General features: G+C 42.4%; 1 protein-coding gene across 3 annotated transcripts in view; it reads left to right on the forward strand.

Moving 5' to 3' along the window:
- Nucleotides 1-6,215, forward strand: part of TMEM117 (transmembrane protein 117) — a 268,344-nt gene extending 262,129 nt beyond the window's left edge. For 2 of the 3 annotated variants that reach the window (XM_068276571.1, XM_068276572.1), the window contains one exon: nt 2,851-6,215. In XM_068276571.1, the coding sequence (XP_068132672.1) occupies nt 2,851-3,488 (638 nt within the window). In that variant the 3' untranslated portion in view covers nt 3,489-6,215. Of the gene's footprint in view, nt 1-2,318; nt 2,617-2,850 lie in introns of those variants that run through there. The other variant, XM_068276573.1, reaches the window with a different exon arrangement.
- Nucleotides 6,216-26,674: the final 20,459 nt, after the last annotated feature.

Raw genomic sequence — 26,674 nt, forward strand, 5'->3', positions numbered from 1 at the left:
GCTTATCATCCTGCATTTTTGCAGTGTGTGTATGCAGGAAAGTGCAGTGAGCATTGAAGAACGTTTTAGATCACTTAAAATGTACCTGAGCTTAGGAACTCTGTTGCGAGCTAAAGCTATCAGTATGATTTCTTTAAGGTGGCCACTAAAGGTCCAATTTCTATCGAAAAATCGTTTGAGAGATCAGAAATTCTGATCAGATTGGTTGTAAATAATCTCCATTGGTGGACACAATCGATTATGAATGAGTGAAAAAAATGTCGTCTGAATGAATTTTCGTTGAACCAAAATTTGGATTTTCTTGTTGGTTGTGATAGATAGGAAGCAAAGATTGGTTCGTTGATGGTGTAGTGCAGTGGTTCCCAACCCTTTCCGGCCCGGGGAACACTTTCTGACCAAATTTTTCTCCGGGGAACGGAGGGGGGGGGGGGGGGGTTGCGCGACCTAGTGGACAGTGCCATGCGCAGCAGGCTATGGGGGGGGGGGGGGCTGGGGTGCGGCTGCATAGCTAGCATAGTTGCCCCAGTGTAGGAGGGAGCTCAGTTGCCTCAGTATAGGTAGTATAGTGCCCCAGTATAGCCAGTATAGGGCCCCCAGTATAGCCAGTATAGTGCCCCAGTATAGTGCCCCAGTATAGCCAGAATAGTGCCCCAGTATAGCTAGTATAGTGCCCCCAGTATAGCCAGTATAGTGCCCCCAGTATAGCCAGTATAGTGCCCCCAGTATAGCCAGAATAGTGCCCCAGTATAGCCAGAATAGTGCCCCAGTATAGCTAGTATAGTGCCCCAGTATAGCCAGTATAGTGCCCCAGTATAGCCGGTATAGTGCCCCAGTATAGCCGGAATAGTGCCCCAGTATAGCTAGTATAGTGCCCCAGTATAGCTAGTATAGTGCCCCCAGTATAGCCAGTATAGTGCCCCAGTATAGCTAGTATAGTGCCCCAGTATAGCCAGTATAGTGCCCCCAGTATAGCCAGTATAGTGCCCCAGTATAGCCAGAATAGTGCCCCAGTATAGCCAGAATAGTGCCCCAGTATAGCGCCCCAGTATAGCCAGTATGGGTAGGTGGTGCCCCCCGCCCGTCCCCGCCGCTGTTATTACCTTAACAGCTGCCGCTCTCCCCTCTCCAGCGCATGTGTTTATTCAAGGCAAGCAGCGTATCTCCCAGCTGCTCTGTGATGCGACAGGAAGCAGGGCAGCGGCTTCCTGTAGCGGCGATATGTATCGCCGTTACTATGGTAACCGAGCCCTGATTCCTGCGCATCACAGAGCAGCTGGGAGATACGCTTCTTGCCTTAAATAAACACATGCGCTGGAGAGGGTAGAGCGGCCGCTGCTAAGGTAATAGCAGCGGCGGCCGTGGGGATGTGCGGGAGGGGGGGGGGGAAGAGGACGGCACACCAGGCAACATGCCGCGGCAAACTGGTTGAAAAACGCTGGTGTAGTGAACGATGTATTACAATATTTCACTTCAGGTCAGATTTTCTGATCGCTCGAACGATTTTTCGCTAGAAATTGGACCGTTAGTGGGCAGCTTTACAAATATGATTTTCCATATGCCTTTTGCTTGCATGCCTTCAGTTTTTTTTTGTATAAATTCTTTCCTTTCACGATCAGGTATCTTTGAAGTCAACAGCTTCCCAGATAGTGTCTGCAGTTGCCTCAGTACAAGTACAGGGACACAGGAGGCTTTGCTACACTAGGTTTATTTTGGGTGCTAGCCTTTATTTAATATTACCATGAGCAGACAAGTGTGGAAAGTGACATTCACATAGCTGAAGTGGTAGGTGTAAAGGTTCTGTTCCCCAATGTTTTTTATGGCCAGGAATGAAGTTTGACTATTGGATGGGGTTAGGCATTGTTTAGGAGGGATTATGTTAGGGGATAAAATGGGGGAAGTTAGTTTTGTTTATTAGGGTTGCACATCAGGAAGGTTGTTTCATCATGAAGAGGTTCTCATTCAGAGGGGAAATCTGAATTACACATCAAGAAATGGCTAAGGTTATAAGGCGAAGATTGAGGTAATGTAGGTAGCTTAAGGTTATGCAGCATGAGGGAGGGTTTGCATCCCAGAAATCATTTATAGGTAGCTAAATAACACATGAGAAACAACAAGATCGCTATTGAAAGAATTGCATAGCTGAAGCATGGAAGTGTTGGCACCAAAATTGATGGTAATGAAATCAAACCTACACAAGTCTAGCACTTGGAAACACATGTCAGAGCCGCATTTAGTGTCTGCAGCGGCTGTTAGCTCTCACTCAGTATTATCTGCTGTGTAAGTAATGTACAGTAATTCCCATAATCTTCCTCCTGCAGTGTGAATATTCAGTATAGCAGGTCTCATGAAACGGACATGGCAAATTCTGAAACTCCAGCCAGCAAGGTGGGATGAGTCTCTGGTATATTAAAACGCCACTATTTAAGAGAACATAGCACAGTTGACCTTAAGATAAGTATAATTTTAGTTTTGTGCTTCAAAAACTTCAGTCAAGCAAGGGAACTGATAAAAAAGGATACAGAACAGGAACATGCTTATGCTTAGGTATTTGTAGTAAACACTATGGAAATTTATGTACGTAAATCATCCGCAAGACCGCATCCGCAGTTGTCAGATGTTTACATACACGTAAGGTAATTCTTCAAAACTCATGTTGTTGTCCATCCACAGATTTTACACTAACAATTTAAACTTTTAGCTTATAATATGAGACATCTACTTTTGTCATAAGCAAAAATAATTTTTATGGACTATCAAAACTTCAACGGGACAAAATTGATATGCAGGAAAGGCAGTATTATATTTTCCATTTTCTGAAGTTAATATTCGAATGTTTGCCTTTGTCTACAGGTAAGTGGTTCAACTACGGGATTATCTTTCTTGTACTAATCCTTGATCTGAATATGTGGAAGAACCAAATCTTTTACAAGCCAGCAGCATATGGCCAGTATATAGGCCCAGGACAAAAGATCTATACAGTGGAAGATGCTGAAAGTTTAAAAAATCTTAACCAGTCAACATTATCTTGGGAGTGGAGGTCAAACAACACTGACCCATACACTAACAGAAGCTACGTAGAAGGAGATATGTTCTTACACAGCCGATACACTGGGGCCAGCCTAGATGTGAAATGCTTGGCTTTTATTCCAAGTCTTCTCGCCTTCGTTTTGTTTGGATTCTTTATTTCATTCTTTGGACGCTTCCATAAAAATGAACAAGGCATGGAGAATAAAGACAAGTCATACAAGCGAATCAACAGGAAATCACCTTCTGAGCATAGCAAGGAAATGGGAATGACCATAGAGAATCTGCAAGCAGTGGTGGAGGAGCCTCTATGTCTGCACGATGCAACACTTGCCAATGCAAGGACAAAGGATGATGAAGTGATGTGCTGCCCACCTTCAACCACTGAGCTAGATCATCCTTCTTCATTGACACAATCTCAGTCAGTAGCAGACATTGTCCCATATGAAGATTCCATTAGTTAACCGTGCTGGACACAAACATGGCATTGATGTGTATTTATAAGTTCTTTTTCTTTTTGTGCTGATGTAAAAAACATTAACAAAATGTACTTATAAGTTGTAGGTTTAATTGGTGCTCAGAAATGTACAATCTACACGTTTTTGTATTTGATGTGCCTATATTCAACATTCCTAATGAAGTAGCTACATGCCCGATAAGTTCACAGTGATGTCGAATGTTTGGGTTATTTAATAAGCAGGTGCAATAGTAATGATGTTTTGTAACCACCATAAATCTCTAATAGAGCACACACAATAACAACGATTCCTCAGCCACAAGAAGTAATGCAAGGTAGTGCACTTTTCACTTACTTTGGTTTGTAAGCACTTGTAATATACTGGACTAGAAAAGCCAGGCCTTTAGTGACAAATAAACTTCACATAAAATAGTCGCTTTATGTATTTAATATTAATCCCTTTTATTTTGCACATTATTGATATGCTTTCCACTGGACATTGTTCACTGTCCCTCAAGGGAGCTAGCAATCTCCGGTCTCTACCACACTCTGGGCCTGCCTGAGGCCAAGTGACTTACCAAAAAGTTTTTGTAATATATGAAGAAAACCTAACCCCAGAATAAAAGAAAAACTCTGGCAATCGCAAAGAAAACCTATAAATCCATGCATATATTGCCCAGAGGTTAGACCTGGAGAACCAAAGCTGAAAGCCTGTAGTGCCTCATGTCTACCTAGTCACCATGTTGATGAGTTAATTTCATTATTAAACCTATAGAATAGTAAAGTTTTTGTAAGTTCTTAAAGTGATCATTGCTCCGTTGCTATGTGTGACAGATTTTCTGTATGCCACCTATTTCATGAGCGTACAATAATATAGACATTACCAGAGGCAGTTTGACAGAGCTATTAGTCAAGTGGAGTACTCTCCAAAAGATCTTTTGTTATTACAAAATAACTAATGGCAATACATAAATATAAAAATATGAATGTATGTTATATTATTGTTATCTTTTATAGTTAGTTCACCAACATATGCAGCACATGCTAGTCATATATTCCCATGTTTGAATTTTCATGAATTACATCTTCATGGCTGCTTAGCTTCAGCTGTGTAGCTAGGGAGGGTCAAGTAGGGACATCTGTCCCTGGGTGCAGCATTTGGGGCGCTTTTGCCTTTATGACACGTGCACAGATACCTGCTGCCCTGGTCCGGACCGCACCATCCCCTGATGCCATCAGGTCCCTACAGCACCTGTTAAAGAAGCAGGAAGGGGCAGAACTTCTCCCCTGCTCTTTCCTGCTGTCCTTGGGTGCTGAAAACCCTGGCTATACCTCTGCTTGCTTGGTTCTAATGGTACTAATCATATATTTGTAAACTATACAAATCATTTTCTTTTATTGCTTTCTTTTCCAAGCAAGCAGCCAAAGGTCAGTCTTTTGGTTTTCATAAACTGTGCAGACAGTGTTTGTTTTTTGTTTTTTTACTTTGCAACTCTAATACAAGTGAGGCCTTCAAGGGGGTAAGTCTCCCCAATACACCTTTACAGCTGCATGTAAATTGCTGCAATTTTTACACAGTGTAATTTTTTTTTTCCAACCCACCTAATAGCAATTGTATGTCCTTTGATCTTCATTTATCAAGCATAGCTGTACACAAAAGACATTGGCAAATAAGCACATTCTTGGACTTTGTGCTGCACAGCAGACAGTACCCTGTACTGATTCATCATTCATGAATGTAAATATATTATTTTCATTGTATTGTATTTGTAGTGTAATGATTACCGTAACTTTTCTTAGAAAAGGTCATATTAGAACATTGAAATCACAGTGTTTCACAAAGAAGGTCTTAAACTTTTTTGTGTAGTAATTCTATGCAGCGGAAGCACAACTTCTCAGTTTCTCTAGTTTTCATTGGTAAAGGCCCAAGTGGAGAAAAACCTCATGTGCGGGAAGTAACTCCCAGAAACCTCTCTGTCTTCCTTACAAGCAGTGGAAAGACCAAGACCATTTCAGACAAGACACATTTCAGAACTATTAACTGGCTTTTTAATTGTTAGGCATTGTTATTTAATAGGAACGTTTTCAGGCCTGAGTGCAGTTGAAAGAGCCAACATTTTATTATATGTGGGTAAACAGTTTAGTAATCCAGGGCAGACAACTTTAGTCCTTCTCAAAGCAATGAAAATAATTCCGAGGCTTACAATACATTTCTTTTTTTTGCCATGGGGTGCTCATTACCAGCATTTTCTTTACAGTACATGGAATGTTCCCTTCTTTGTTGCATATCAGACAAACTAGCCTTTTCCATAACAATGAAACAATACATTACACCAGCATAAACACCAATATATACACCTCATAAAACATGTCACATTTACTACCTAACGACCGTGTCACACTGACAAGAGTGAACAAGGTGGCTCCCCCAGGACCACGTAACGCCAATTGCCGTTAAGTCCTGGGAGCGTGGTTTGCAGGGGATCGTGTGTGCTGATGCGCATGCATCCCTGCTTGAATGACGGAGTTTAGCTCCGTCATCAGTCTCCCAGCAGTGATCGCCGCTAAGAGACTGATGGCGAAACCGCCGTCTATTTACACTGTACAGTGCAGCGAACTACGGCAGCACTGTACTGGTGACAGCCATGTCACTCGGCTTTCACCTGGGGAGGCACAAGAGCGATTGGCTCTCATAGGCTGATGCCTATGACAGGCGATTGCTGTCATTGGCTGGTGGGGGGAGGGAGGGTCTGAATGACAACAAAAGTCAAACTTATTAATAAAAAAAAATGAATAAGAAAATAAACAAACATCCCAGCAGTGATCAGAGCCCACCAACAGAAAGCTCTGTTGATGGGCAGAAAAGGGGGGGGGGGGTTGGAATCACTTGTATGCTGAGTCGTAAGGCCCTGTACCGAACCCTTAAAGCTGCAGTGGCCTGAATTGTAAAAAATAGCCTGGTCACTAGGGGGGTGTAAGCCTACAGTCTTCAAGTGGATAAGTTACAAGTTCTCATCTAAAGCTAAGGTAGCAGGATGCACAAAATAAAAGTATTGTCCTTGTTATACCAATTATTTTGATTAGTTAGCATAATCTGTGTCCCTTGCTTGTTATATGCTTTGCCTTATTGCTGAAAACTGCAATTCTGCCACTGAAAACGTTTGGTTCACAAACTGTATGTTATGGACCATCTCTCCATATTTTATTCCATCTTTAAATTTTATTTTCAGCACTTAAAAAAAATTACTCAAAAGAAGTTGTTCGTCATTAACGTAATTATTATTATAATTGTTTTGTGCTTGTTGATTGCTTAAACAGTTTTATACAAATGGTATGAAACAAACAAAGGGGGGAGGGGGATTAAAGAGATAAAACAGATAAGGAGATAATTCACAAAACATTTCTCATATGTTGACCTGTAGTATAAGGAGAGCTCATTTATGAGAGAAGCAAATAAGGAAAGAGAAATCCGGAGTTATCACAGATAAGAAAATAATTCATAAGATAAATGGAAAAGAAGAAATAAATCATGATGGGGTCTAATTTACAAACATTTTCTTAGGAATGATCACTTCTTATCTGTTTCTCACAATTATAACTATCAGTCTTAAATTGTCTTTCCTTATATTTTTGTTGGCTTATGGATTACGTGTTTTATCTGTTTATCTTGTGAAATTTCTCTTTATGCTTGAGGTAAAAAAAAAAATAAGTAAGGTGGCATAATTCATAAATTATGTTTGTTTGTTTTTTTGTTTTGTTGTTGTTTTTTAATTAACTTCTAATGGTCATGTCATGGGGTGAGTTTAATTGACTCTCAGAAGCTTTTTTCACCTTCTCCTGCCCCTATTGTGTGAGCAGTGATGCAAAACAAATCCCAGGCAGAGGCCAAACATTGTATTATCTTTAAAGGACACAAGAAGTAAGAGAGATCGCCATATTTATTTCCTTTTAAGCAATACCAGTTGCCTGGCTATCCTGCTAATCCTCTGCCTGTAATACTTTAAGCCACAGACCATGAACAATTATGCAGCATATCAGATCTGCCAAGATTAGCTGCATGCTTGTTTCTGATGTGATTCAGACACTATTGCAGCCAAATAGATCAACAGGACAGCCAAGCAACTGTTATTGTTTAAAAGGAAATAAATATGGCAGCCTCCGTATCCCTACAGTTGTCCTTTAACACTTTTTTAACAGGTATCTTTATCCAAGAAACCTAATACTTGTTGCCAAATTTTATGACACTTTATGGAGTTTTTCTTTAACATAAAAAATTGCATTGAAACAGGCCATTGTGCTGTCCTTTAGTTCAGCCACCTAGATTCGGGTACACATAGGCTTAGATCAGATCTCTGTGCACTTTGTACTTGAATAATGCAAGCTTCATTTAATAAAAACATGTAAAGACAATAGTGAACTCTTCATTGTAATTAGATCTGTGCCTTGAGTGGGTAGTATTTTATAAATAGCATTGTGAGGTATATTTTAATACAGTATACCAGTATTTGTTATATATTTTATTTTCCAAGTGATTGTATTTATTATTTATTTTATTTTGCTACAATAGCTCAATACTTTGGCACAACAGTTCACTGTACACTAAAGAAAAAATCCCATACCTTGACTGACCCCCATTCATTATGAGTATTTACAAATATTGCCATTGCAAAGAGCAGCATTTATGAAAGATTATTGGAACATGTTTTGAAATGGACCATATGCTGCAGAAAATAAGGCCAATACTTTAACATGGTAGTTTTTGGGTAAATTTAGGCATAAATAAAACGTTGCTCCCTCTCTATTTCAATGTGTGTCATTGCACAGTGCTGGTGTTGTGTGAAGTGTTTTAACACACACACACACACACACACACACGCGCACGCACGCGCACACATACACATACGCACACACACACACATTTATATATATAAATAAAAAAGTAATAATAATAATATATGTGTGAGTGTACAGCAGTCTGGATTAATGAAATCTTGGGCATTGAAGCCCCAGAATTAGAATACATGAGGCTGAGAGCTTTAGGCTTTTGAAAGGTGGTGGTCTTAAAACTATGCAATGATTGGACCACAGATTAAGACTTATGTGTGAACTATATGGCTGTAACAGCTGAGTTAATACACTGACCTCTAGTATTTGCTCGTCTTTCCTTGGTGTACAGGGCCTTTACTGAAGAATGAGCTCCATGTTTAGAAGCTGTCTAGACCAAATATGTTAAGATTCAGTAATACAGTAATAAATGTTTTTTTTTCCTAGCAACTTAGTGTATAATTGATTCTTGTTTTGGTGTATTGATATTTATTTATTCATTATGGTTCATATTTATAAATATAAGAATTATGGTGAGGTGTTATTTTTTTATCTTCATGAGGGGACAACACATAATTATAACTGTTAGATCAAAGACATGCATTTTATAACGTACAAGGTGTATGGCATGGATCTGATGTACAGTGATTTAAAATTGTTCTAAATAAGTCACAGACCCATATAGCCCATTGAGAAGATTGTACATCTTAGCTTATGAATGGATAATGACGATTTAAGGTACTCTTTTGTTTAATATATTTAACATGGTGTTAAATTTTCACAGCAATACATAGAGTTCAAGCATAAAGTTTCTCTCAATGGTGTGTAATACTATGTTCTAAAGATAATATAGTAAAAGGTGGAAGTGCTAATATACAGATCGCCTTATGTATTTAGCACAGTAGTTCCTTGTTTAGTGTTACTGTACACACCTTATAGTCTGCAATGACATCTTTTTTGCCTTTAATGCAGAACATTTTCTCATAAAATAAAGATTTAAAAATCATTATGACTCTGGTTTTTACTTTTTGTTGTAAATATGTATCTGATGTCCTCCTGAATTCTATGAATATGATTCTCTCTTCTTTAGGAAGGGTGGTCGGCACTCTCTTTGCCCATTTTTAAATTTTACAAGAAACTGTTTAAGGTAGGTTTTCTTGCATGGTGCCACTCTTATTATCATCATGTAAAGCTGAAAAGATTCTATTGGTATGATGCACCTGGGAGCAGAGGTCCTTGTTGTGCAAATAGCTTTCCTCCAAAGAGCCGCATATGGACCTGTCCACCTTCTCCTCTCCAGCCTTAGTACAGCAATGGGCCAATGCAGAGGCTTGAGATGAAGAGCAGGGCTGTATCCAAAGTATATTACCGTCCATATCCAAGCACATATCTAAATCTATCATGTGCTGGTTACTTAGCAGAGAGCCCAAATGTTATCCTTTTGGTCGGATAATTGGCTTTTACGGCTAAAGTTGCCCATCAGTGGTACAATTTCCTGTTCCAAATGACTTTCCAAGCCAATAAGAGAACTCTGAAGGTAAAGATTGGAAATCATTGATTGTGGCTTTACCAATCTAATCATTTGAGCTAAAATCAGTCTGCTGGACTGATCGCTCCATGGCAGGGAAATGGATCAATAATCTGATCCTTTTTTTTTTCTCTCTATTGGGGACATCAAGGCCCTCTAATTTTAACCAATTTTATCGCTTTATCAAATCGGAAAGTTTATTGTATGAGAGAATTGTACCATTATTGGGCCTAATAAGAATCGCTTTTTCAAAAAAAATTAAAAAAAATCTATAGTTAAGCCTCTTATTCAGCCTCCTATTATCTAAATGCTTATGATAGTACATTTGAATGTGTTAGCATTGTATTTGTATTTGAAATAAATGTATTTAAAATAAATTTGCTGACTGAATTGCGTAGATTTATTTGCAGTAAATGTGACAGTGTAATTCTACTGAAGAGAAAGCTGTCCACACGTCTTTCCTGTATCATTATCACTCACACGTGAAGTGGTCAGAGAAAAACTAACGCTCACTCCCTCTGCTAAGAGACTTACTCTTTGTGACCAGCTTTGCAGCTGAGTCTCATAATGATAATCTTCTGAGCTGCACTGCTGGCTATAAGAGTTAAACTTTCAACAACATATGAATACGCTGGAAAACAAGAGTTCTCGCTAGCTTGAAACACCCAGGGTAACATAATGGTCTCTTCCAGGAGATATTCCTCTGCAACCATTGCATCAAATTTAAAACCGTGTGAGTACTGGCATAATCCCCACTTCAGCTGTACTAACAATTAAACACCTTCGTGGATGAATTAGGGCTTTAAATTGTGGTCACATTACCTAAAGCAGGCCCCGACTCTGCTAGAGAAACTACTGCAGTTGCAAGACTAGGCTTTACGTTGCCAGGGAAGGGGCACCGAATTTATTTGGCTATAGCAGCTTGTAGCACTAGAAGTTTGTGGAACAGGAAGTGACCATTGAGGATGCTTCTAACTATAGTATTTTTGTCATCTTTTTTTAAACCTTTGCAAATAGCTGGGAAACACAATTTCACTTGGTGTTGTGCTTTAAAGTGAACCTGTGTTCTACTTGACCCAGTTCCAACTAGCTACCACTTCTATGGTGGTTATTAAAAAAATTAATCTGCAGAAAGCAATAACACAAAGCTGATTGCAAGTATGACTGCTGGCCCTTAGATAACAAAAAGCAGAAACTTCAAAGAAGAAAAAAAGACTAGAATAAAGAGTGGACACTTCGGTGCATTTGGAACATAAAAAGAACAAGCAACAATCAAGCTAGAAAATCTGAAATGACAATACTCTCTAAAGATATGTCAATTTTCCCCATACAATGCATAGATTAGTTTAAGCTTTGAAGTTATAGGGAGGAATTCTTCAGCAGACTGTGACTCAAAGAGCACTTCCATCATAGGGAGAACTGCAACATAACCTGAACCAGTCTGAAAAAAGGATGACGGACTCCGGCACTCCAATGCAGAGGTAGTTTATTCAAGCACGGAAAAAACAAGCAACAGGTTACAGAAAGCCTGTGTCAACAGCTGTTTCACGTGTAGTCACGCCTCCTCAGGACACCAAGGCTCCTGAAGGCTAACCTGAACCAGAGTACACCAAATCAGCACCAACACCAAGCCGAAATAAGAAGGGAATGAGGATGGAAGAAAGGAAAGTGGCGTAGGGAGGAAGTGAGAAGAGGGATGCAGGGAAGTGGAGGAAGAACGAGAGAAGAAAAGTGGTGTAGGTAGAAGGGAGCAGGAGGGAAGGAGAAATAAGGTGGGTAGAGGTAGTCATTTTTTTAGTTTCTATTTAGTTATTTTGGAGTGTTGGAGTATTCTTTATCGCTAACGTTTTGAAGTTGTTTCAAGATATTTGTTCCCTGAAAAGCACCATGTTGACTTATTATATGGAAAAAAAAGATTAAGTGATGGCTACTGATTAGCAGTTTTCTTGAGTCTAATCACATGGCTATTCTGATTTAGAATAGTCAGTTTCAAATATTTAGTAAGAAATGTTATCATATAGTTAGTTAAATGGAATATATATGATGAATACACAAATTAAATATAGACATCTACTACCCACGGCAACCAGCTACATGCTTCCTTTCAGTATTCTAAGAAAGGATTAAAAAAATGTTTGTTGTGAGCAACAGTATTATGTAGATTTTTATGTAAATTTATATGGCTTGAAAAATGGATCAATCAAATTCAACCTTGACAAAGTTAGATTGGTGCATTTTCAAGCTGCATATTTTTCCATACAGAATTTGCATAGTCCTGTATGAGCACAGAACAATTTTCATCTCATTGACAATCTCTTATACTGACCTTGCTGGGCTTTTTCTCCCTGCCATGAAGAGCAGAGTCTCTTTTGTGAAGCCTATTATTGCCAGCCAGCATTATCCTGTGTATGGCAATACCAAAAAGGAAAATGTGACTACCGTATGTTGCACAATACTGTTCAGAACTGCTATGCAAAGACATATTGGCTTCATAATGATGGGTACATGTACTGCATGTACAATATACAAGTTTGGCTGATGAGCTTTTTGTCCCTAGGCTTGTGCAAAGGACTAGGGAAAATGATTGGTGCATGGAGGAAAAAGTTTTTGCCATGTTTTTAGAAAAGGGTTTTTTATTACCACAGGAAGAATTTAGAGCAAAATGTTATCTGCATTTCACCCCTTCAGTAACTACTTATAAAACCTCTTTAAAGTGTACCTGACCTGATTTTAAAAGTGTATTTCTGAACTTACCTGGGGCTTCCTCTAGCCCCCGTAGTGCATGAATTCTCTTCGCGTCCTCTGGGTCCCCTCTGTTATCCCACTGTCAGTTCTGCTACCTATGTGATATGGCCGGGAGTCATGCGCAGCTGCACATGAGTAGCCGTCCGATTGATGGTTGGGGTAGAGCCATGTGATTGGGGGGGGGGAGGGGGAATGACTCCTGGTCCATAACAGTTATGTTCTGTAAGTCTGAGACAGCCATAGACAGGATGTAACTTAACCTCCCTGGCGGTAAGCCCGTGCTGAGCACGGGCTATGCCGCCGGGAGGCACCGCTCAGGTCCGCTGGGCCGATTTGCATAATTTTTTTTTGCTGCACGCAGCTAGCACTTTGCTAGCTGCGTGCAGTGCCCGATCGCCGCCGCTACCCGCCGATCTGCCGCTATACGCGTCGCCGCAGCCACCCCCCCCCCCAGACCCCGTGCGCTGCCTGGCCAATCAGTGCCAGGCAGCGCCATGGGGTGGATCGGAGTCCCCTTTGACGTCACGACGTCGATGACATCGGTGACGTCATCCCGCCCTGTCACCATGGCGACGGGGGAAGCCCTCCAGGAGATCCCGTTCTTTGAACGGGATCTCCTGATCTCCGATCGCCGGCGGCGATCGGAGGGGCTGGGGGGATGCCGCTGAGCAGCGGCTATCATGTAGCGAGACCTCGTCTCGCTACATGAAAAAAAAAAAAAACGTATTTGCTGCCCCCTGGTGGATTTTGCCAAACCGCCAGGAGGGTTAAAGGCAGAGGCTGAATCACATTGCATTCTGCGAGTGCTGAGAGGAGCTCTGACTCCTATTCCCTTCAATTCGATATTAACAGATTGATTGACACATTTTGGTAGACAGATGGTTGCCTATGAGCAAACGTTGCCTTGTTAACCTCTTGAGGACCACAGTGCTAAACCCCCTAAAGACCAGGCCATTTTTCCTGAAATGGGCCACTGCAGCTTTAAGGCCAAGCTGCAGGGCTGCACAAAACGGCACACTAGTGATCCCCCCCCCTTTTCCTCAGAGCTCTCTGTTGGTGGGGTCTGATCGCCCCCCAGTTGTTTGTTTATTTTTTTATAAATATTTATTTCTTTAATTTTGTATTATTTTTTTAACATTTACTTTTTTTTTTTTTTTTTTTTACAAACCCCTCCCTCCCCCCCCAGCCAGCCAATCCTGGTGATCGGCTGTCATAGGCTTCTTCCTATGACAGCCGATTGCTGTCTAGTGCCCCAGGGGGACATGCCATGGATCGCAGCGCTGTACTTATTTAAAAGATGGCGGTTTTGCCTTCTAACAGTCTCCCGAGTGGTGATCGCCACTCGGAGACTGAAGGTGGGGTGAAGCTCCGCCCCCAAGAAGGAGATGCGCGCACGCGCAGCCTGCATGCGATCTCCTGCAGTAGCTGGCCCCAGCTAATGGCCGGTAGGCGGTCCTGGGGCTGCCGCCATGGTCACGCCCATTGGCATGAAGCGGTCGTTAGGTAAAGGGCTCCTACGTGGCTCCAAAAGATTGGCGTTTTTATAAAGGAAATTATTAAAGATACATATTGGATTTGCCAGCTTCCTGCTTTATTTGAAAGCTATTTTGCCCTTCCCGCCAGAGCCATTTTTACATTTTTGCACTCCTTCCACTCATTTAACCATAACTTTATCACTGCTTATCACACATAAATAATCTATATTTTGTTTCGTTTGCCACAAATTAGGATTTTTTGGGGATGATACTTTTTTCCCAGTAATTACTTATTTTTCCCCTATAGTTTTTAATAGACAATGGTACTGTAGTTAAAACCGACACATTTTATTTGCCCATTTGTCCTGGCCATCACAACTTTTAAATTGTGTGTTTGTACCCTATTAAAAATTACAAGCCCTTATTTGCTAAAATAACAGTAATATACCCTCATGAAATACGTATTAAAAAGCGGAGTTCCTAAGGCAACAATTTATTTTTTGGTAATGCTGTCACGTTGGCCTTTTTTTTTACTAGGGTTTTATTTTGGTTTCTATGGGAAAGGAACGGGAGGAAGAGGTGGTTAATAGTATTGTTTTGTTTTGTTTTTAACTTTCGTTTTTTATGAAAGAACATGGCTCCTGATTAGAGCCATATTTTTTATTCAATGGCATTTTGATTGGCTTCAGGAACACATGCTCCTGTTCACCAATCCCTGCCAAGTAAGTCCCGCCACAAACAACTCCCACCTGATTGACAGGATGCACCTGTACATCCTGTTTGCAGTACAGACGCACAAAATGGACAGGTATATACGTCCAGTTTGTGTTAGAGTTAATCCATGCTGTGCACTGATGATGATTAACCAGCCTGAAACAGTCTGTATGCATGTTGGATTAGTGTGGCTCTGTAAATGTAACAAGCCGACACATTATTGCATTCTAGTGGTTCTGGAGGTGTGTCTGGCTTAAAAGGACAACAAAGGGATGATTTACAAATTCATCACTGATGCATTGTGGTTAACCCCATATACTCACTCCAACCTGAATAATCGCAAATGCCTTCTGTTTTAAGAAGGTAAATTTTTGTTTTGCATATCATTTCTAGTAAGAGGGCGTTTAGGTAATTTTTAGCCCCTTATACACTCCTGCGAGTTCTGGTTCACCATGAGCTTGCTGGGCAATCTGTACTGACTACCTGTGGTTTGGGTCTGAGTCGCCTGGCTCCTGCACTGTCTTGGTGAGTGGAGGTTGAGCGGAGTCCACTTTCTTTTCAGTTAGAACTGTCTTGCCCTGGCTTTGCCTGCCTGTTTACAGGTCTACTTACTGGCCTAGCTCTTGTGAGCTTTTAATAAGCCTGATTTAGCTGGGCGACTGTTGGACGTATCTTCCGGGTTTAGTTCTGGCATCTGGCCTAGCTTTCCTAGGCTGGTTTATTGCCATGTACTGGTTTTGCTGGACCTCACATTCTCCATGATGGTGTGCAAAAGTTTCAAATAGCTTGTGCATCTCAATATGTCTAGGTTGCCAGCCAAAAAAATAACTGGTTATTGGAGTCCATGATTACTTTAAACTAAATAACAAAAGCATTTTTTCCTAATAATCCTGTCTCTAGAGGGCATTTGGACCTTAAGCACGCACTTGAGGTATGGGGACAATACATGTGTAGTAAGCATTGAGACACACACTTTAGCACCTTTGCCTCAGTGTACCCCAGTCTAGTTCTATATAAGGTCAGAGCAAGAGCTGTTTTCACCTTTCCTTGTTAATAAAACTCCTGCATCATATAACATGGTTTAGACTACCTATCCAGGACACTGCTTGGCGTTTAGTATTTGTTGTGTGCTTTCCTCCCCCCATCCTAAAACATATTGGTAAGTTGATTGATTCCGCCCCCCCCAGCAAATGACCTTAGACTTTGGTAGGAACATTAAACTGCGATCCAACTAAGGAGCAGTTAGTGATGTCAACTGTTAGATGTTCTCAATGAAGAGGTGAAGACAATGCATCACCAGCACTTTATTATAAATGCATACCACTAATAATAATCAGCTGACACAAAATCAATTCCCTGCTTTGTGTGTCCTCATATGAAAGAATGCAGTGACCTTCTCTGTCCAGTTCAGATGCATACATGCACAACAAAAGTCAGTGATTTGTAGAGCAAAGGCTATAAAAGGCCAACAGACCTTCAGAGGCATAAAACATACAGTATATAATTTAGAGTTTATGTACAACATAAATGGCATCCTAATCTCACAATGCTTTGCTTTTTGCTGCAAGGGCATACAAAGATCATAAAATCTCCAAACAACTTTTTAAAACGGAGCTACAGGATAAGCAGATAGCCTTTTTGGGGGGAAATTGTATGTATTAAGCATTTATATATGTCTTTAATGTTATAGCTGTCATAACATTTTGTACTTCTAATAATTTCTCTCAATAACAAGTTTACCTGTTATTGTTGTTAAAAGACATCAGAAGCATGGTAATTTTAGCTAGCAGAAAAACATTTACACTAAGCTATGCCAAACCAATCCTCCAGTTAGACATAATATAGACATAATATATGCGTATGGCCATAAATTTCACCTATGTATCTTTTCTAAATTTAAGTGTCAAGCAATTATCCTGAATATGAAACGTTTGTTTATTAAATAGCAATGTCTGTCTGTAGTCTCTTACGGATGGTAATTTGGGTAGTGCACATAAATGTTAGAGAGAAAACAAAATTGCCACTATTATTTTATACTGCTTTATGATCTATTTATGGTGCATAATGTTCTTAATAAACTGCAGGTGTTAAGTTGCAGCGGCAGCCCTAATTATGCAAATTCTGACATTTTAGATCAGAAAAAAACAGCTTGTGCTTTATGCAAACTGAAATTCTGTGAGTTTCTTATAGACTCTTTAAGCCATGAGTGATTTCTGCTAAGAATATTAAAATACCTGAACTGAGAATAAACGAAAGAGATAATTAATTGTATGGGTAGTAGAAATGTTAAATAGAACTTTCTTGGTGTCTCATATCCTTATTTTTATTTTAAGGGGTTGCATTTTAACTATGAGTTCTGCACAGCAGCCACATTGGTGTGATGTAAAATCTGGTTAATTTAGCTCTCAACAAATATAAATAGTTTTTTATGCTTTTCTGTACTTTCTTGGTATCAAATTGTTTGCACAGTTAGATTAAAGCATTTTGTTTCTATTTCCTTTTTAGGAGAGTTGCCATTGCATTCCATTGCAAAAAAAAAATACAAATACTGCGCTGATATTAAAAACAAGGACGTAACAACTGGTGGTGCGCTGCCCAAATCATATAATGTCCACTCTGTTCACACTAGTTGCGCTCAAATGTTCCTATGAAGAAACAGTCCTCATACATATGACAATTGTCTCTGTGATTAATCTGTTCAACAGTAATGCTTCAGCAGGTTGCAAGCACAATGCCACTTCAGTGAGACACCACCAACACACCCAAAGCAGTGGGCACTCACCGTATATATATGACCCTCTATTAGATCGGTCCTCAGCACCTATGAGGTCATCTGGCCGCCCCCTGCCTCACCGAGCACTCTCTGTCCACTGATTTCACCTCCTCATAGGATCCTCACACCTCAAAAAGCCATAACCGGAACCACGATAGCGTAAAACCATAAAAACGTTTGATGACAAAAGAAGTTTGCACTCAAGCCTATTCATGGTTTTGTGGGCGCTGAGGACCCATCTAATGGAGGGTCATATATATATATATATATATATATATATATATATATATATATATATATATATATATATATATATATATATATATATATATAGTGAGTTCACACTGCTTGGGGTGTGGTGGTGGTGTCTCACTGAAGTGGCATTGTGCTTGCAACCGGCTGAAACATTACTGTTGTACAGATTAATCACCGAGACAATTGTCATATGTATGAGGACTGTTTCTTCATAGGAACATTTGAGCGCAGCTAGTGTGAACAGAGTGGGCATTCCATTGCAGTTCAGCTGCCTTAGACATTAATGCATTAATACATACATTAATCCTTGCAATGAAAAAATACATACAAGTTCTAACTAGGCCAGGGGTGTCAAACTCAAATACAAAGTGGGCTGAAATTGAACACTGGGAGCCGGGGCCATTAGTACTATATGAACCCGTAATCATCTCATCATTGTACATGTCAATTTAGGTACATTTTATGCCTAAAATAATGCTGTAGGAGAGACTGTCAACATACTAAATCTTTCATTAAAATAGAACTCCTGGTACCTGTATTAAAGGAGAATTCCATTATGTTTTGAAGTAAAACACTATTGTTGTTGAAAAAAGTCCTTCAATTTAGCTCTATACATTTTTAATAATAGAAATAGAAATGGTCAATAATATGTTAATCATTCTGGCTTGCATGTAGATTTAATGCAAACTGTATGCATTTTGGAATTGAAAACTTAGTCGGCCCAGTTCTGAACTGTATATACAGTAATTTGCATTAAAGCAAACCTCTGAGTTTTGCAATCCCAAAGTTTAGATACTTGCCTCAGGAGGGAGAAGCCTCTGGGTCCTCCAAAGGCTTCCCCTGTCCCCCGCTGCTAGGGCGATCCAGCATGGCAGCACTGCATCTGAGCAATAGCACAGACCCGCTCAGGCTTTTATTTCCTTCAGGTATATTCTGAATTTGTATGCAAGCCATAATTATAATTACTGCCCCAGTGTGCACTAGAGCATGATCTGCCTCCTGCTAATGCACTGCACGCCACTCTTCATCTTCCTGACACTTCTGCCTTTACAACCAGATTGGCTGTGAGCATGGATGTGTCGAGAAGATGGAGAGTGTTGTGCAGTGCAGCGGTGAGAGTCGGCAACATACCGACAGTTAATTTAATCCTTTCTGCCATGGACCGCACCCCTGTACATGCAGGGACAGTGTCACATTTAGAGATGGCCCGTACCTCTGATTTTAGGTTCACGAACTTCTGCAAAAGTTTGGTTCTTGCGAACTTTCACGAACCGCAATAGACTTCAATGGGGAGGCGAACTTTGAAAACTAGAAACACTTATGCTGGCCAGAAAAGTGATGGAAAAGATGTTTCAAGGGGTCTAACATCTGAGTTTTTGCATGAATGTGTGGGATAGATGCCAAAAGTCCCCGGGAAAATCTGGATTTGACGCAAAGCAGAGTTTTAAGGGCAGAAATCACATTCCATGCTAAATTGGAGGCCTAAAGTGCTTTAAAACATCTTGCATGCGTATACATCAATCAAGGAGTGTAATTAGAGTACTGCTTCACACTGACACACCAAACTCACTGTGTAACGCACCGCAAACAGCTGTTTGTGTTGTGACGGCCATGCTGGACTGGTGTGCACCATGGCGAGAGTGCAGGCCACAGCGATTTTCAAGCCCATATTGTCGCCAGGCTGAGGTAGCTCAATGACAGAACAACAGTGATTGTCCAGCTGATCTAATTTGGTCTGTCCACAATGAAGCAACAACCTTATAATCTTTGGTGTGCCACCCCCTGTGACACTCATATAGCCGTCAGTCATTGCTTCATTGTGATACGCAAGCCCCCTCACCGCGGCAAGGTAACGATCATAAAGGGGAATTGACACATGTACATGCCTTTTGTTTTGTTGTTGCAGCCGCAGTGCAGCCAGAAAAATTAGGCAGGCATGTACACGTACCAGAAAAAATATAGCGGCCGCTGCTAGCGGCCTTAAAAATTCAGGAATCCACCTGGAGTCCCGGTGGACCCTGTTGGTGGTGGCGGAGAAGGCAGTCAAGTGGCCGGCAAGGAAAAATTATTATAGCGGCCGCTGGTAGCGGCCTTAAAAATTCAGGAATCCACCTGGAGTCCCGGTGGACCCTGTTGGTGGTGGCGGAAAAGGCAGTCAAGTGGCCGGCAAGCAGAGATGCTGTGTGGGGACCGAATTAGTCTTGGGGCAGGCAGTCACACGGCGTGTAGGCAGAGATGCTATGTGTGGGGACTAACTTAGTCTTTGGGCAGGCCTGAACGTGCTTTGCAGACCAGGCATCCATGGTCAGATAGACCCTTGACCCAACACTGTGTGCCAGAGATGCCACCACTTGCCTTTCAACATCACGGTACAGTTTAGGTATCGCCTTTTTTGAGAAAAAAACTGCGGCCTGGTATCTTCCACTGCGGTGTGTGGCTTTGCTTTTGTGTGCCGCTTTTCCTCAGGTGGTCATCCCATTGCAGTTTGTGCTTTGTAATCATGTGCCTTCGTAAGGTAGTTGTCTCTACGCGGGTCTTGGTCTTTTCACGGCTCAATTTTTGGTAACAGGGTACAGATGGCATTGCTCTCATCTGAGGGAGACACACAAAAAAATGTCCACACCGCTGAGCCGTGGGGTGATGGCACTTTGGTGGTGGCGGCCGACTGAGTGTTAAGTGGGGTGCCAGAATCCGAGCAGGAGGAGGAAGATATGTCATGCTTCCATGCGGAAGCTGTGAAAGATGAGGTGTTCTGTGTTAAACAGTCAACTACGTCCTGACCATATTGGGGTTTGATGGCACGTGCCTTCTTCTGAACACAGTACTTTGGTCGAGGGCCGCACAAAATCACGACAGCCTGACCTCGAACAGACCTGCCAGGTGGCCTGCCTCTGGCTCTGCCTTTTGTTTTGTCCATATGGGGGGATGAAGTGAAAGGTATGCACTGACTTGAATAATACAATGTATGGCTACACAGGTGAAGTGAACAGGTATGCAGTGACTGCTGATACAACAATGTGCGGTTACACAGGTGCAGTGAACAGGTGCAGTGACTGGTATTACAAATGTGCAGCTGCCTGACACACACACACACACACACACACACACACACACACACACACACACACACACACACACACACACACACACACACACACACAGGTACCCTGAACAGGTGCAATGACTGGTGTTATTAAAAATGCCTGCACTCGCGTTAATACTGGTGGTATTAACATTGCGTGCGCTCAAGTAGGTATAGGTAGGTAGGTGCACTGAACAGGTGCAGTGATTGGGATGGGATTACAAATGTGCAGTTGCCTGTCACACACACAGGTAGTCACTGAATGTGCTTGGCCTGGCAGTGGTACAATAGGAATTAAGGTGCCAAAGGCCAGCTGTGACTGACTAACAGGGCTGTATGAAATGCAAGTGGGCCACACAAAAAAAAATATAGATCACAAGAACAACATTAGCTCTCAAAAGAGCTGTTGAGGGGGGCTTTTTTAGCAATAAGAATCAGCAAGGAGCAAGCTAACAAGCCTACAAGAGCCTAACTAAGCTTTCCCTATGAGAGTCTGCAGCAGCTCTCCCTTCTCTAATTACTGCAGGCACACGAGTGAGTAAAATGGCTGACGCTGCCTGCCTTTTATAAGGGGGGGGGGGGGGACGGCCTCCAGGAGGGAGTGTACCCTGATTGGCTACAATGTGCCTACTGACAGTGATGTAGAGGGTCAAAGATGACCCTAATGATGCACTATGGGGGCGAATTTGGATGTTCATACATGGCTGCAAACCTATAAAACAAAATTATAATTTTAGATAACATCAAATTACAAAAATAAATGTACAGTCTGTTTATAACATTCTGTTTATAACATCTGAAGTCTGTTTATACCATTTTTTTTTACAAAAAAGAACGTTTCCCTTCAGTAAAATCAGTTTCTACAAATCTATAAAAACTCTTTTTCCTCTTGCTTATAATCCACTTAAAACATCACTGAAAACAGCTTTGCTGTCCCAGAAAAGTTTGTGTCATGGCTTCAGTTGAAACGCACTTTTTGAAGGTTTCTCTGCATCCCTGCTGTGTTACAAAGGATGAGCAGAACCCAGCTATTCGATTCTTCTTCTTCAAGGTTATCTTTGGGTCAGTCGGTCAAGCTTCCTGTCTATCTGGTTATTGCTTAGACTTATTCCCACGTATTGGTTACAATGAGGTTGTTTCACTAATAGAACTGTATATGCAACTACCATGCACCATATTTACAATGTGATATAATGCCAAACTCCGCACAGGATACACATTCTTCCAGAATGCTTTGCGGTAGAAGGCTGTGTGACATCATAGCCTGAGTTAAAGAGTAACTGTTGGGCATAAAATCAAAAATCAATTCTTTTTTTATCTGGCAAACAAGTAATAAGGATGCTAATCAGGCAATCCAAAAGTGTAAATCACTATTACTTTTCTTGTTGATAAATTATCATTCCCCAGTTAACATGACTCTTATTTGGTACACAGCAGGGGCGTCGCTAGCCCTGTTTTAGGGGGGCACGTGCCCCCAATCTTTCCTGGGGTGCCACGGATCTCCCGGCCGCCGCTGCCCCCTCTGTCAGCGGCTCCCTCCAGCCGCCGCCGCCGCGTCTCAGACCTCAGGATCAGGCGGCGAGCCGGCGACCAATCGTGCGGGCGCTAGGACCCAGCGCCCGCACTGATATGCGGAAGTGACATCACTTCCGCATATCGAGCGGGTGCGTCCAGCGCCCGCTCGTACATCTGGTCGGGTCGCCGCTGATCCTGAGGTCTGCTGAGAGGTAGGGGGGGGAGCGGCGGCGGCTAGAGAGGGGGCCTCCCTGTCACTCACTCACTCACTCACTCACTAAAGGGGCTCCCTGGCACGCACTCACTCCCTAAAGGGGCTCCCTGGCACTCACTCACTCCCTAAAGGGGCTCCCTGGCACTCACTCACTCCCTAAAGGGGCTCCCTGGCACTCACTCACTCCCTAAAGGGGCTCCCTGGCACTCACTCACTCCCTAAAGGGGCTCCCTGTCACTCACTCACTCCCTAAAGGGGCTACCTGTCACTCACTCACTCCCTAAAGGGGCTACCTGTCACTCACTCACTCCCTAAAGGGGCTCCCTGTCACTCACTCACTCCCTAAAGGGGCTCCCTGTCACTCACTCACTCCCTAAAGGGGCTCCCTGTCACTCACTCACTCCCTAAAGGGGCTCCCTGGCACGCACTCACTCCCTAAAGGGGCTCCCCTGGCACTCACTCACTCCCTAAAGGGGCTCCCCTGGCACTCACTCACTCCCTAAAGGGGCTCCCCTGGCACGCACCCACTCCCTAAAGGGGCTCCCTGGCACGCACCCACTCCCTAAAGGGGCTCCCTGGCACGCACTCACTAAAGGGGCTCCCTGGCACGCACTCACTCACTAAAGGGGCTCCCTGGCACGCACTCACTCACTAAAGGGGCTCCCTGGCACGCACTCACTCACTAAAGGGGCTCCCTGGCACTCACTCACTCCCTAAAGGGCCTCCCTGTCACTCACTCACTCCCTAAAGGGGCTCCCTGTCACTCACTCACTCCCTAAAGGGGCTCCCTGTCACTCACTCACTGCCTAAAGGGGCTCCCTGTCACTCACTCACTGCCTAAAGGGGCTCCCTGTCACTCACTCACTGCCTAAAGGGGCTCCCTGTCACTCACTCACTGCCTAAAGGGGCTTCCTGGCACTCACTCACTGCCTAAAGGGGCTTCCTGGCACTCACTCACTGCCTAAAGGTGCTCCCTGTCACTCACTATCGGGGTCCCTGTCACTCACTACCTAACTGGAGGCGCCTGTCACTCACTAGCTAACCTGGGGGTCCCTGTCACTCACTACCTAACTTGGGGGGGGCTACCATATTAAGGGGGCATTCTGCCTATTTATGTGAAATGCTGTCTATTTATGTGCCTCATGACTGCTGAATGTGTCTTGTTGGGAGCCTTATGATTTGTTGGGGGCCTCATGATTGCTGAATTTGTCTTGTTGGGGGCCTCATGATTTGTTGGGGGCCTCATGATTGCTGAATTTGTCTTGTTGGGGGCCTCATGATTGCTGAATTTGTCTTGTTGGGGGCCTCATGATTTGTTGGAGGCCTCATGATTGCTGAATTTGTCTTGTTGGGGGCCTCATGATTTGTTGGGGGCCTCATGATTGCTGAATATGTCTTGTTGGGGGTCACATGATTGCTAACTGCGAGACTATGGGAAAAGCTGAATCCTTATCATATGAGACAATAGCATTAAACCTACTTTTTTAGCGTTTTAAAACAGAAAATAAAACTGGGAGGTTCTAAAAAATTGAATACATTTTTCAGGAGTAGGATGGATGAAATTGTTTATCTTCACAGTTTATTTTCAACTTGGATTTTCCATAATGTTCATGTATGAGTTAAAACGTTTGTACAGTATTTAGTTTAAATTGCTGTTGCCACTTTGCGATAGATACCGGTAAGTGACTTTTGGGTTGCAGTTTGGGCACTCGGCCTCCAAAAGGTTCGCCACCACTGTCCTAATCTGATGTCCCACCATTGCTAGGTTCATGTAAATTTGTCTCCACCCGTTACCACACCTATATTCTGGTCCATGGCCCACCCATTTTTTGGTGCGGCGCGATAAGCACGCCACACAACGTGATCGTCATATTTTTGGCACGCTAGCTGCAGTGTGCTGAATTCTGCTGCCTACAGTATGTACAGTATACGCTGTTCTCTAGTGCTTGCACTGTGTGCTGATTTACCTCCAGTGTGTACAGTGTAAGGTGTTACTCTGTGCCTTTATTGATTGTAAACCAGCTGTATTGTATGCTGATCCCTGCTACTTTCAGTATGTACAGTATTAGCTGTAAAGCCTGGTACACACATACAATTTTGATTAGCCAATTTTAGCTCTGTTCATAAAATTCATTGTCTGTTGGCCCACTTACTGCACGGGGGTGGGAAATTGGGGGTCAGTGATTGACCAATCAAAATTGTATGTGCGTATACATCTTTGATCTATGCCTATACTGATTGTAAATGATCGAAATAAAGGACACTGGGCTCCGTCCAATATTTCGATGGGCAGGCCCGTTATCCGTAGCTTACACCGCTGCTAAGTTCATGTACATTTGGCCCCACCCATGGCCACGCCCACTCACCGCATGGCCACGCCCATTTTTTGCAAGACTCTGCATGCCGCTGGCTGGTCTGAGCAATGACGTCACCAGATCAGGCAGCGGCATGCAGAGATGGATTCCCTCGCGCGCCGGGAAGAAGAGATGGGGATGTTCTCCGGCCGCTGCCCCTGGACTGGAATCGTCTCTGGCTGCACTGACTGGAAGGGGGAGCGGGAGCTGCCTTCAGGTTAGGGAGGGGACGTCCCTGCTTCCCCGCTACTCTGTGCCTGCTCCACCTTCCAGGCTACCTAAACTGGGGGACACTTATTATATCTACTTCCTAAACTGGGGCATTTATATATTTACTTCCTAAACTGGGGGACACCTACAACATACCTACTTCCTAAACTGGGGGACACCTACATACCTACTTCCTAAACTGGGGGACACCTACATACCTACTTCCTAAACTGGGGGACACCTATATACCTACTTCCTAAACTGGGGGACACCTATATATACTACCTAAACTGGGGGACACCTATATACCTACTTTCTAAACTGGGGGACACCTATATATAGATATATATATATACTACCTGAACTGGGGGACACCTACATACCTACTTCCTAAACTGGGGGACACCTACATACCTACTTCCTAAACTGGGGGACACCTACATACCTACTTCCTAAACTGGGGGACACCTACATACCTACTTCCTAAAATGGGGGACACCTGTATACCTACTACCTAAACTGGGGGACACCTATATACCTACTTCTTAAACTGGGGGACACCTGTATACCTACTACCTAAACTGGGGGACACCTATATACCTACTTCTTAAACTGGGGGACACCTGTATACCTACTACCTAAACTGGGGGACACCTGTATACCTACTACCTAAGCTGGGGGACACCTATATATCTACTACCAAAACTGGGGAACACCTACATACCTACTACCTAAACTGGGGGACACATATACCTACTACCTAAACTGGGGGACACCTATATACCTACTTCCTAAACTGGGGGACACCTATATATATATATATATACTACCTAAACTGGGGGACACCTACATACCTACTTCCTAAACTGGGGGACACCTACATACCTACTTCCTAAACTGGGGGACACCTACATACCTACTTCCTAAACTGGGGGACACCTACATACCTACTTCCTAAACTGGGGGACACCTATATACCTACTTCCTAAACTGGGGGACACCTACATACCTACTTCCTAAACTGGGGGACACCTACATACCTACTTCCTAAACTGGGGGACACCTACATACCTACTTCCTAAACTGGGACACACACACACACATATATATATATATATATATATATATATATATATATATATATATATATATTTATATATACTACCTAAACTGGGGGACACCTATATACCTACTTCCTAAACTGGGGGACACCTATATATATATATATATATATATATATATATATATATATATATATATACTACCTAAACTGGGGGACACTTATATACCTACTTCCTAAACTGGGGGACACCTGTGTGTGTATATATATATATATATATATATATATATATATATATACATACTACCTAAACTGGGGGACACCTGTATACCTACTACCTAAACTGGGGGACACCTATATACCTACGTCTTAAACTGGGGGACACCTGTATACCTACTACCTAAACTGGGGGACACCTATATACCTACTTCTTAAACTGGGGGA

This window comes from Hyperolius riggenbachi, chromosome 3, assembly GCF_040937935.1.
Source record: "Hyperolius riggenbachi isolate aHypRig1 chromosome 3, aHypRig1.pri, whole genome shotgun sequence".
Lineage (NCBI taxonomy): Eukaryota > Metazoa > Chordata > Amphibia > Anura > Hyperoliidae > Hyperolius > Hyperolius riggenbachi.